At 41.5% G+C, this 11,963-nt stretch overlaps 1 protein-coding gene, 1 long non-coding RNA gene and 1 pseudogene across 3 annotated transcripts; 1 reads left to right on the forward strand and 2 right to left on the reverse strand.

Moving 5' to 3' along the window:
• Positions 1-1,832: 1,832 nt before the first annotated feature.
• LOC100829732 lies at positions 1,833-6,790 on the reverse strand. 2 transcript variants are annotated; one of them, XM_024462763.1, is made up of 9 exons: positions 6,179-6,790; positions 5,734-5,810; positions 4,762-4,838; positions 4,538-4,648; positions 4,013-4,110; positions 3,344-3,572; positions 3,012-3,253; positions 2,733-2,883; positions 1,833-2,360 (listed from the first exon to the last, which is right to left on the reverse strand). In XM_024462763.1, the coding sequence occupies exons 1-7, from the start codon at positions 6,593-6,595 to the stop codon at positions 3,165-3,167; spliced, it is 1,098 nt and encodes a 365-aa protein (XP_024318531.1). In that variant the 5' UTR covers positions 6,596-6,790; the 3' UTR covers positions 1,833-2,360; positions 2,733-2,883; positions 3,012-3,164. The 2 variants fall into 2 exon arrangements, with proteins under 2 accessions (XP_024318531.1, XP_024318532.1); XM_024462764.1 differs by having other exon boundaries at positions 2,978-3,253.
• Positions 6,791-7,279: 489 nt separating this feature from the next.
• Positions 7,280-8,558, forward strand: LOC100830044 (annotated as a pseudogene).
• Positions 8,559-9,377: 819 nt separating this feature from the next.
• LOC112268776 lies at positions 9,378-10,683 on the reverse strand. Its single transcript, XR_002960226.1, has 3 exons — positions 10,608-10,683; positions 10,071-10,226; positions 9,378-9,692 (listed from the first exon to the last, which is right to left on the reverse strand). It is a non-coding gene; the product is annotated as an uncharacterized LOC112268776 (long non-coding RNA).
• Positions 10,684-11,963: the final 1,280 nt, after the last annotated feature.

Below are 11,963 nucleotides of genomic sequence, written 5' to 3' on the forward strand. Positions count from 1 at the left end.
ATGGCCGCAAGAAGATGCACCGGAAAAGTTGGGAATGGCTCTCTTCACCAAAGTTTTTAGGTGGAATGGGCTTCCGCGATTTGGTTCTGTTCAATCAGGCTATGCTTGGTCGTCAAGGCTGGTGTCTTCTCACCGAACCTAATTCTCTATGTGCTAGAGTTTTCAAGGGGAGTGTACATTCTGGGATGCTTCGACACCAAGATCTGCCTCCTATACTTGGAGGAGTATTCAATTTGGAATGAAACTGGTCAAGCAAGGTGTGAAATGGACTGTGGGGAATGGAAATCTTATCAGTGTGACTAATGATTCTTGGATACCGTTTCGCACCGCACTCTATCCAGACGCTGCTTCCTGTACCTGGCGACGCTAGAGTTTCAACTCTTCTCAATCAAGAACAGTCCGCCTGGGACACTGATGTGGTCCAGTCTATTTTTTGTGCCAATGTTGCGGATGCCATCTTTCAGATTCCTTTGAGCAGCCAGTCCAAAGAAGATTTAATATCTTGGCCTCATTCGAAATTTGGTTTTTATACTGTGCAATCAGCTTATCGTATTGCTCGGGTGACTAAGTTCTCAGCTGATCGTAGCAGGTCTGGACATGGTTTGTCATCGACTTCGCATGAGGAAGGAAAATTTTGGAAAATGCTGTGGGATGTTGATGCGCTGGGAAAGATGAAGATTAATCTATGGCGTTTTGCCCACGACTGTCTTCCTTGTGGGCTACAGCTGCATCGGCGTCACATTCCTGCATCTGATGTATGTGCTCATTGCAATTGTGTGGAGAGCGCTGAACATGCTTTTCTATTATGTCCTTTTGCAGCTGAAGTTTGGCGGGCTATTAAAGTTGAGGTTGTTCTGCATCTGGACCGGAAGAATTTCTCCTCTTGCAAAAGATGGGTCTTCAATTTCATGGCGAGGTCTTCTCCAAGGCAACAATCTGTCCTTGCAGTTGTCTTTTGGCATATTTGGGACGCCCGCAATGCTGCGCGGAATGGTGAAGCACTCCGCTCGCCTTGGTCTGTTGCCCTTCAAGCATCAGCATATCTCGACATGATTGATCTCCATCTTGTAAAATCCTCCAATAGGCGTGAGTCCATGCCTCCTGCTCTTCGCTGGACTCCGCCGCCGACAGGTTCTCGTGCGATGAATGTCGATGCTGCACTGTTTATTTCTTCTAGGAAGATGGGTGTGGGAGTTGTCATCAGAGATCACAGAGGCTCATGTGTTTTTGCTTGCAGTGAGCTTCGGGATGATGTGATTATCCCTGAGCTGGCGGAGGCTTTTGCCATGCGTCGTGCTGTCAAGTTGGCTATGAATGAGGGCTTCACAAATCTTTGCATTCAATCTGATTGCCTTTCTCTGGTGCAACGTCTTCATTCTTCGACACCGGATCGTAGTTCAATTGGTGTGGTGGTGCAAGACATCAAGTCTCAAGCTTCTACCTTGTCGTCTGCTGTCTTCATTCATGTTAATCGTACTTGTAATGTTGCGGCACATATTTTAGCTCGCTCTGCGGAGCATATTGTATCTCGTGTTTTCAGGTTTAGTACACCGGATTGCATCCGGGAGACTTTGTATTATGATATTTCGTAATCAATAAAGTGTCGTATTTCCCTCACAAAAAAAAGAAATGACAAGGGCACCAAATTAGGAATCCCTCCGTCCAACAAAGAATGATGTCTCAACTTTGACTAAATTTCAATTCATCTATACACTAAGTCATGTCTAGATACATTCAAATTTTAACAAATTTAAGACATCTTTTGTTGGACAGAGGGAGTATCATGTTTCTGCAGCATTTTACAGGTTTTGGCACGGATGGAGACACTTCTCTTCCAGTAAACATAACACTTAATGGTAATAACATATCCAAAATAAATTGACAACAAAGCACATTGTTTGCAGAAAAATATAAAGAAGACACGACAGTATTATATAACTTGAACCCGAAAAAAAATTGGAGTCCACCAAGATTGATCAACCAAAGTGATCCTATTTGTACATCGACTTACCACATACAAGTGAGATAGGCTCACTTCCTCACTGTTTACAGGTTGGCGCCGGGTCTGGTAAATAGTTTCTCTTCCGCGGCCTCGATCCGGTGCCAGGCAATTGCTATGTGTGCACCATTCCAGCACTCAAGTAAGCTGGCCGCTGAGGCATAGGCAACGCAGCAGCATTCTGATGGCTTAGCATCAGAAAAACCTCCTGCATGGTGGGCCGGTTCGCCGGATCCTCCTCCACGCACAACAATGCAATCTGGATGCATGTTGTTATCTCCGTGGTATGAGGCACTGGCACGTTGCGCAAGTGCGAATCGACGAGCTTCATCAATTTTCCTGCTCTCCACAACTCCCAGGCCTGAGGGTTATAGATGGCGACTTCAATACCAATTGCAGAATTGTGGTACTCTCTCCATCCAACAAAAGATGTCTCAAGTTTGTCAAAATTTGGATGTATCTAGATGTGACTTAGTGTATCGATGCATTCAAGTTAAAGTTGAGACATTCTTTGTTGGACGGAGGGAGTATTAGATGAATGTGACATGTCGTTTCATGACTAACAATTGTCATTAATATCTTGCAGAAGTTGAAAAAGAGGTTTTAGACCGCAACATTTCTTTTTCACAACCCTCAGACTATTGCTGCTAGTTTTAGAGAAGATGAGGAACTCATATGCACATTTTTACAGCCGCCTTTAGACTACATGAATGATTAAAAAAGTATTACTTACCCTCTTATTCAGAAATCCATAATCACCTCCACCTGAGAGTGAGAAGCACCTTTTGCCACTGATGATCTCAAGAAGTAATGCTCCAAATCCATAAACGTCTGACTTAATAGAGAAAAGAACTCTTTCCCGATACTCCGGAGCAATAAAACCACTGAAACATGGAAAAAAAATGGATGTATATATTTCAGTACAGAAAAGAAAGGGGGGAGATTAAAGGGAGCTTCGTGTGATGTCAACATGCATACATATGATATACCAGGAAGGATTCAGACATCTTACGTCGAGCCCACTATGCGGTCGGCAAACTCTTTATCCAAACCAGGATTATACGTCCTAGCTATGCCAAAATCAGATATCTTGGGGTTCATATCAGAATCCAAGAGAATGTTACTTGGTTTTAAATCTCCATGTATAATGTATAGCCCACACTGTTTATGAAGATACACAAAGTCCTTCAGCTACCCCTTTCATTATTTGGGAGCGTGTGGGCCAGTCAAGGTTGGCCCTTGTTGTTCTTGTACCTACAAATTTTATGCCCAAGGAGATTATTAATGAATCACAGAAGATCTCGGGAAAAAATCAACGTAAAGTAACTAGAGGTGAACACATACCAGAGATGAAGGTATCAAAGCTTCCATTGGCCATATATTCATAGACCAAAATTCTCTCCGCCCCATGAATGCAGCATCCCAAAAGTTTGACAATATTTGTGTGCTGGAGCTTTGTCAGAAAGGAAATCTCATTTTCAAACTCCAAATTTCGGAAATCCAGCTGATTAGGTGATAAAGGAACTTCAAGACGTCTTTTCACGGCAACGTCAAGTCCATCATGTAATCGACCCTGAACACAAACAATAAATCCAGATGATCAATCTTTACGAACAAACTTCTTCTCTTCTGGCAATTATGATACTGGCACCCGTGATTTGACCGACCATCTTATTTACAATATCTGTACCATAAGTTACAAATTTAGCGAATAATACAAGACACTGAATAGAGGCGGGAAAGACTTTTTTTTCTTTTGACGAAGCAACCATCAACGGGTTATTTATTGTGAGAAAAGCGGTAAAAAAAAAGAAAATACCGCCCGCAGGAAGTGGCCTCGTTAATAGGGAAAACCAGGCCGATACCAGAACAATAAAAAGAAACACAAAGAAAAAAAGACGCTAGAGCTAGGTGGGGTTCAGAGGATTAGAAAACTAAGGAACATGAATTGTTACTTAAGTACAGTATCAAAGTCTAGGATGTCAAACACTGTAAAGCAAGCATATTCATTACCTTGTAAATGCAGCCAAAGGTACCTTGTCCAATCTGGTTTGCATGAGAAAAACTGTTGGTCGCATCCAACAACTGGGAGAAATTAAATTTGACGGACCCTGTGAAGAAATGAAAAGTTTGAGACTCGAGATGGCATTCTAAACTCATGTAGTTGCAGATAACCTTTTTACTGCATTGCACAATACAATAGTATTGAGCATCATCCCAGTAAATATCATAATACAATAACATTAAGTGAAGGGTAAACTTTTTTTTTTACTTTAAACTGTAAGAGTTGTGCGATTGCAGTCTGGCAGTATATACATATAAAATTTTTACGAAGTGAGATACCAAAGTGCGACCTTCGAGGATCGAACTCTGGTGGGCTGCCAGCACACCTGGCTGCCTGACCACCCAAGCTATGCTTGGTTCTCATGGAGGGTAAGCTTTAACAATGATATCGAGTTAATTTCATTTGTACTATGATACATGAACTGGACTTTAGTTTCAATGTCGAGACAAATTATGTGTGTAGCTCAGCCGTACCTTTATGACCAGTGGCCCTATGAATTGTACGTGACTCCTTTAGATGTCCACAGCAACGGTGCCTCATTCTATTTTGTTTGGTTGAAAATGCTCCGAAAACATTTGAAGAGCCTATAGAGAACCTCATTTAAGATTTGCTGTGTCGCGGATAGAAATAGCTGAGAAATGAACTTTTAAGGATAAGATGTCCCTCTATAAGCAGTAAATGAGTCTTCTGAAAATACCTGCTTGCTTGCTTTCATTTACAGTAAATTGCTCATTTACTGCATGAACTCTTTCAAACTTGCCACAAACTTCAATCCTGCCGTTACAGAACAGTAAAAGTAATCCATGTTTTTATATGTAAGGAACTATTTTATAGAATATAATGTGGCCAGTGAATTATATTATGACTATGTAATGAAGAAAGACGTCATCTTTATATGCTACAGATACAGATCATGATTAGTAAAGAGGTTGAATCATGTGCTTTTTTACATGGACTTTACACATAACTAACTCTCTCACGTACAAAACCGACCCAAAATATTCCAAACCACATGGTTTTGGCAGACTAGCTTTATTTGTATGTACTTTGCAATTGCAAGAATATAACCAGATCACTCTGGATGCCAACTGCTGGAAGTGGAAGGACCACACTTACTGTATGGAATTCACTATGATTAAGGTTCGACATTTAACTATGATTGATTTGATTGAAGGTACAAGGGACCACACTTACTGGATGGGGGCTTCCTTAATACTCCCTCCGTCCCATATTAAGTGACTCAAATTTGTCCAAATATAGATGTATCTATGCGTAAAAAGCGTCTAGATACATGTAATAGAAGGTACTTAATACAGGACGGAGGGAGTACAAATTATCAAAAATTACATTGCAAGTCTCAGATAGGGAAAACATGAGTGCTAAAAATTTAGAACTCGCCCGCTGCATTGAGATTTGTAGTACAGAAGAATGGATTGCAACGAGACACGCATGCATACTGAAATTTTTTTAAAGGAATACAAATCACCAAATGGATATTATTCCCTGGTATTAACTCCATAAGTAAGCATTACAAAAGTCACCCATGAGTTGCCAACTGAACTGAATGTCTGATATTATTTTCAGAGATCTTGTTGGCTCCTTAATCAAATTCATAGGAACGTTATTCAGATTGGATATATGTTATACTGAAGAGATAAATATGTATAACCTTGCATCACCAGATGAGCAACTAGTAGCATGGTGGCTTGAACAACCTGAAAGCAACCTTGGCACCTCTTCTGCGGTCTGCAATAGCAACATAATAGGTAATTGCTAAAGTATCATTTCTAAGGATCACGAAAGATTATAAGTAGTTGAGGGAAATATCATTAGTGTAACTGATAAGTTCAAGTTCCAAGAAATGCATGGTGAATGTGTGTACTAGACTACTAGTTAGCTTGAACCGTTTCTGCAAGTTTATAACTGTGGGTAAGTATTCCCCTGAGACTTATGTGAGCATGTCAAACTTACGCCCAATTTCTTTCCCCTGAGTTCCTCACATGCACTTTGTGAAAAATAAACCATGTTTACAATTGCTTGTACATCATTAATAGTAATTATGATGCCCCAATTATGGAAAGTAATAAACCAATTATGCTATCATACATTCATACCTGGGATTGAAAAGGCCGTATGGCATTCAGAATTTGGTCCGTTTGATCCGCGGTGTCGATGTGGCTGATGAGAGGAAAGAGCAGGAGATAGGAGTCTATCCTATTCTGAACAACACGAAGCTGATCGGCCTGCTTCCGACCCATCAAGATCTGGTACATATAGTTGCTGTTCTGGCAGGATTTGATGAGCATGTAGGCTTCACATAGGATGTCCTCAAGAACCTCCAGCAGGCTCCTGGCCTCTGGCTGACGCATCTTTCCTGAACTTTGCAGCCTCTTCAGCAGGTCGCCGATCATCTGTGTGCGGTGAGCGAGCTGCTGGCAGGTCTTCTTGTTGTGGCGGACCGTCTGAGCTGCTTGCACAATCATCAGAACGAGCTTCACCGCGTCCACTCCTGCAGGCTGCACGACATCCATGTTCTCTCTGCTTGCTTCCTGGACGGGCCAGCAATCAGATTTCTAAGGATTCATTCTCCTGCGAGAACAAGATCGATCTTTGGACTTTGGGAACAAAGTCAACAGACCCCAATTAGCTGCTCTGAAAAAGAAAAGAGACCCCAACAACTGTGTAGTAGATGGTAACGCTCATCAGCCAGTGGAAGACTTGTGAGTGTCTAGAAAACAAAGGAAAACAATGACCATAAGCTCGAACCTATCCTCCACAAGAGGGTCCCATGACCTTAGAAATTCCAAAGCTATGATGGTGTCACTTCTGAGACCAGGGCAGAGACCGCATAGAGTTGCCATCGCGGATGTCATTTTCACCAGGACGATGCCATTTCAACACGGTAAGGAACGGCACAAAGCTATGCACTTGCAGATACAGTAGCTAAGAAGCAGCGATCGAAGCTTCTCATCACGGGCACCTTTTGCTCTGAATTGTGTGACAGGGTAGGGGCCGAGTTCACCTGACGGTTCTGCGCGGGGAATTGGGGACCCTTTCAGCCACCGGCGACGCAGCATCCCCACGGGCACCTTCTGCTCGCCTGTGCGCGCACAGCGTGATGCACAGGAGGAGAACACACAGACGACAGCCGGTGTTGAAGCATCCTCATATGTCAGACGGCGAGCGCCGCCGGCGAGTTTTTTGTTTTTTTGGCAATGGTGGTGGGCGAGTTCGCAGCTAGAGATGGAATAACCCAAACTGTGGCCCAGCCCAACAGTGGGAGACGAATCACCGGGTAGGCCCGAATGAAATTATCAGCCCGTTAAACAAAAATCGATATCAGAGTAGGAGTAGTACTGCCCGCTCAAAAAAAAAGGTAGGAGTAGTACTGTATTTACTTAGGATCCTAATATGGTCACATAAACTCTACATTGATTAATGATGTAAATGTTGGTCAAAACCATGGTATATATTAATAATGTGTAGAGTATTTTTTAGTCAAAATACTGTACTAACAAATCAAACCGTCTTATATATCCGAACAGAATGAGTATTAATTATGTAATACGAGTATAAAATGATAAAATAAATCACTATATAACTATGCCTTACCTCCTCAAAAAGAGGCCTTTGCAAACAAAGGGAGTATAAAATCGAATAGCTTGTTCTGTACATACAAGGAGTAGATTATGTTCTTGCTTCTACTGTTTTTCAGATAATGCATGGGCTCTTTCTAGCTTCTACTACCAGTTGGAACTGTTGATTTGTTCTATAGCCTAAATAAAAGCTGGCAGTAAATTTTTGTCTAAATTTTGAAATTGTTGATGTTTGTTCAGAATGCATATCAATGTGAAAACCCCGACTGGCAGGACAATCTGCCTCAAGGTCCACAGATCAGACACATTGTACAGCATCAAGGCAAAGATCCAGGAACAACACTGCCTTGTCTTTAATGGAGTGCAGCTAGATCAGGACAACCTTATGCTGGCTGATTTTATGATATCGAGCACGGATCCATGCTTGACCTCCAAGAAAAGATGCAGATCTACGTGATGGAGACGCTAGTTGGCAGGAAAATAGCTCTCGAGGTTGATAGCTTGGAACCATTGACAAGGTTAAGTCCAGAATTCAGGATTGGGAAGGGTTTCCCAAGGGTAAGCAGTGCCTCATCTTTGGCAACAAGCAGCTGGACAACGATGAGCTTACCTTGGCTGACCATAACATTTGGAAGGGGTCCACCCTTCTCCTTGTCCTCCAGCAGTCTCGGCCGAGAGGTTCGACAATGCGCATCTATGTGAAGCCGTTAACGGGAAAAGTCATCCCTCTTGACGTTGAGGACTCGGATACCGTTGATCTATGTGAATGATGGTATTCCACTGGCACAGCAGCGCCTCGTCTTTGCTGGCAGGGCTTGAAGTCCAGCACACCCTGGCATACTATAACATTAAGGAGGCGGCGACCATCCATTTGAGGCTCTGCCTTTGTGGCTGTTGATGAGATGGATGCTATGGTTGTCCTTTTTGGCTGCAGTCTTTTTTCCAGTCTTATTTTATCAGTCCAACTATTGTTGCACTCTTGTTTCCAGTCGTATGATATCAGTAAAACTATAATTAATTGTAGTAGGTTAATGTGTTTACTAGTACTTATCAGGAGAAAAGCGTGAGCCTTTATGTTAAGCGTGAGATGGATTACTTGGATGTTGTATGCTTACATATACAGTAGATGACAAGTCTGAATTTCTGTAGCTGATCTTGGTACTAGGCTGTCAACAGCACAATCCTTCCACGGCTTTGGTAGCGGACTGATCGGGTATGCATGCATGGATCAGGAGTAATTCACTACCACAGACAGGAATATCCCTGTCGGCCAAGAACCGACAGGAAAAATATGATTTCCCGACAGGAATAGAACTCCTGTGGGTCGCCCGACAGGAAAAAGGGATAGTCGAAAATGTCTGTGTATTGGCCGACAGGAGATAATTTCCTGTCCGCTACTCCCGTCAGCCACCGACAGGAATATAATCCGTCGCCAGGTCCAGGCTTGTCAGCTCAAGGGATTTTCCTGTCGGGTATTCCCGTCAGTCACCGACAGGGATAGAATCCGTCGTCAGATCTCTTGTCAGGTTGAGAAATTTTCCTGTCGAAGTCACACACAGGGATATGTGTTTTTGATTTTTTTTAATAATTTAATGAAAATAGTGTATTTCTGCTTAATAGCCAATTCAATACAATTTATACAACAGAAATACTCGTCAGGCCTAACTGACATGAAAATGGACAGGCTGACAGTAAAATGGCCTTCTTTTTGGGTTTAAAAAATTGCAATATTTCAATGCAATTCAATTCATCCAATGTACTGGTCGTATGCAACGACATAATTACAATGCAATTCATTCAGGCAGTCATAAGCAGTGCCTGATATCATCATCAAGAAGGTTACAACGCAATTCAATCCAAGCATAAACATTACACAATATTATATACAGAATACATCTCCATCCAAGCTGAAGTTGACAGAATATAAGATACCTAAGGACCCATATTAACATTGATGATGTTTAGATGAGCAAAACTCTTGTTGGCTCTCGAATAAAATATATGGAAACCTTCTCGATATTTCCTGTTTTTCCTGTATACAAAGAAGGGACATTCATGTAGTATTATTAGTGCAGCTGTAAAGTAAGGAGCAATGGACTGACAGGAACAATAGTATGACTACATTGAGAGGCTATAAAGACGGCAAAAATCAATTACAAACATCGGACTTCGTGAATGAACATAGACAATTAAGTACAACATAGGCAAGGATCAATCTCTAGCTACTCCTGGGCCATTTCTAACAAAAATACAAAGGTTGACATTACCATCAACAGCAGCAGAGGATTTGTTAACATTAATTTCAGATCAAGTTCTTGTTCAAAGACAAAACAATAAGTAAAAATCATAGCCATAATTGAAACTTGAAAGAGGGGAAAATAAAGGGTTGAAGAAGAAAGAGGGAACCGACCAAGCCGTCGACTGCCGCTAGGAGGCTACAAATCGGCGGGAGGTGGCTGGCAGTGACGAATCCAGCTAGCAGCGGCCCAATCTGTTAAATGATGGCTTAGCTTGCTAATGAACTTCTTAACAAAGCCTCGATTTAAATTGACCAGATGGGTACAACCTGAAAAAGGAAAATAGAGGCTTACCAATAGCAAATAAGTATAAAGCACTACTGCCACATTGTGATACATCATACAATAAGTAATATGAGTACAAATCAACATCTAATTGGCAAGAACACCGCATCTGAAAAAGAAAAAAGGGGCTTACCAATAGCAAATAATATATAACAGATAATAAGATCTTACTAAATAAGAAAATATAGTAATTAATCAGAACAACCTGCTGCAATAAAGAATTCAAATTGCACAGGCCAGAGTTACATAAACTAGTGGCTCTTTGTCTCTCAAACTTGGACACGAAAGTCATACAAATGCAAAACAAATGTAGCACGCAATATACGAGTTCAGATATTAAACAGATATGAGTGTTGGGTGCTTACTTCAGCCAGCATGTAAGAGAGATAAGCCAGGAGCATCATAGTAGAAACTTCACGGTCAGTGAGTGCCTGGAAAGAACGCAAAATTAGAGGCAAGTCATAACAGTGGAATTTGATCAAGGGATGATAGTGTTGGGTGCTTACTTCAGCCAGCACGTAAGAGAAATAAGGCATGAGCATCATAGTAGAAACTTTCCGTGTGTTTCTAGCCGACCGACAGGAAAATGTTTTGTTCTCCTGTGTGCCATGTAATTCCTGACAGGGAATACTTATATTCCTGTCGGCCGGCTGCGGGCCCGACAGGAATAGAAGCCTTCCGACAAGGATATATCGGTTTGTGGTAGTGATGGCAGGCGATCATGACGAAGTCACACAGATGGTGCTGAGACGAACCGATTCGTATTCCGCCTCCTCTGTATGATTTTAGGGCGCACATCATGCATCATTCAGTTCATTGTCTTCCACACATACACGACAACATACTCTGGGCAACATGCATGCCAACAACACACCACGGATTATCGCTTGTCTCATACAGCGTGTGTTTCCTTTTTCTAGAAGGCTTGATTTGGTCTCAGCTATAACGATTCTATACTGATCGGTCAGAGAGATATACTTGCACTATAAATATATCGATTAGAGCGAGGGAAAATATTGCAAAAGGTGCCCAAAGTTCCTATCGACATGATTTGTTTCTCTCCAATACCTTACTAAGAACTCGATTCTACAGGGCTCGAGCAGCGAGCAATTTTACTTTCTGTTCGTGGAAGAAAGGTGGAAGGTAGATCACATACTAGTATTTAAGCTCTGGCAGTAAAGTAAAGACTGTGTGAACTTAACTTACAGGCAAGGTTCACGATGTTGGGATGATTTTGCAGGGTTCACCAGAAAGAACTGACCTGCTGTTTCTACTAAAGGCCGGTTGCCCATTTGTACAGTCTCTTGACTGAGCTGATAGTCTCGCAAAAAAAAAAAAAAAGCTGACAGGTTTTGGTTTAGACCGTGCATTAGTAAACCTTTCTGTCATTAAAGATATGTACTTATCTTTAACAATAGAAAGTAACAGAAATTTCCATGTTCCCTTGAAAGAAATGTACTTATTCTGTATTGTGCAAAAATTAAAAATTTGCTACACATATAAATGCCTTTTTTACGAGTAATATAGTTGCAATATTAGCCCCTCATTGATTGTTAATTTTTTGTTGTGTATATACAACAAATGAGCATATGGTGTCACAAAGGATCTCCGAAGTTTTTCCAGAGTTTCTTGAAATTTTCAAATCTTTTGATTTTCTTCTTCTAAAGAGGGTAGGTGAGCTGAGTGAACAAACGTGCCGGACATTTTTTTTTTCCTTTTCA

This window comes from Brachypodium distachyon, chromosome 4 (assembly GCF_000005505.3).
Source record: "Brachypodium distachyon strain Bd21 chromosome 4, Brachypodium_distachyon_v3.0, whole genome shotgun sequence".
NCBI lineage: Eukaryota > Viridiplantae > Streptophyta > Magnoliopsida > Poales > Poaceae > Brachypodium > Brachypodium distachyon.

Coding starts and splice junctions, on each gene's coding strand:
- LOC100829732 (XM_024462763.1), bottom strand. CDS start 6,595: ATGGATGTCGTGCAGCCTGCAGGAGTGGACGCGGTGAAGCTCGTTCTG. Junction 5,811..6,178: donor TACGGCCTTTTCAATCCCAG/GTATGAATGTAT, acceptor TTGCTATTGCAG/ACCGCAGAAGAGGTGCCAAG. Junction 3,254..3,343: donor CTTTGATACCTTCATCTCTG/GTATGTGTTCAC, acceptor TAAAATTTGTAG/GTACAAGAACAACAAGGGCC.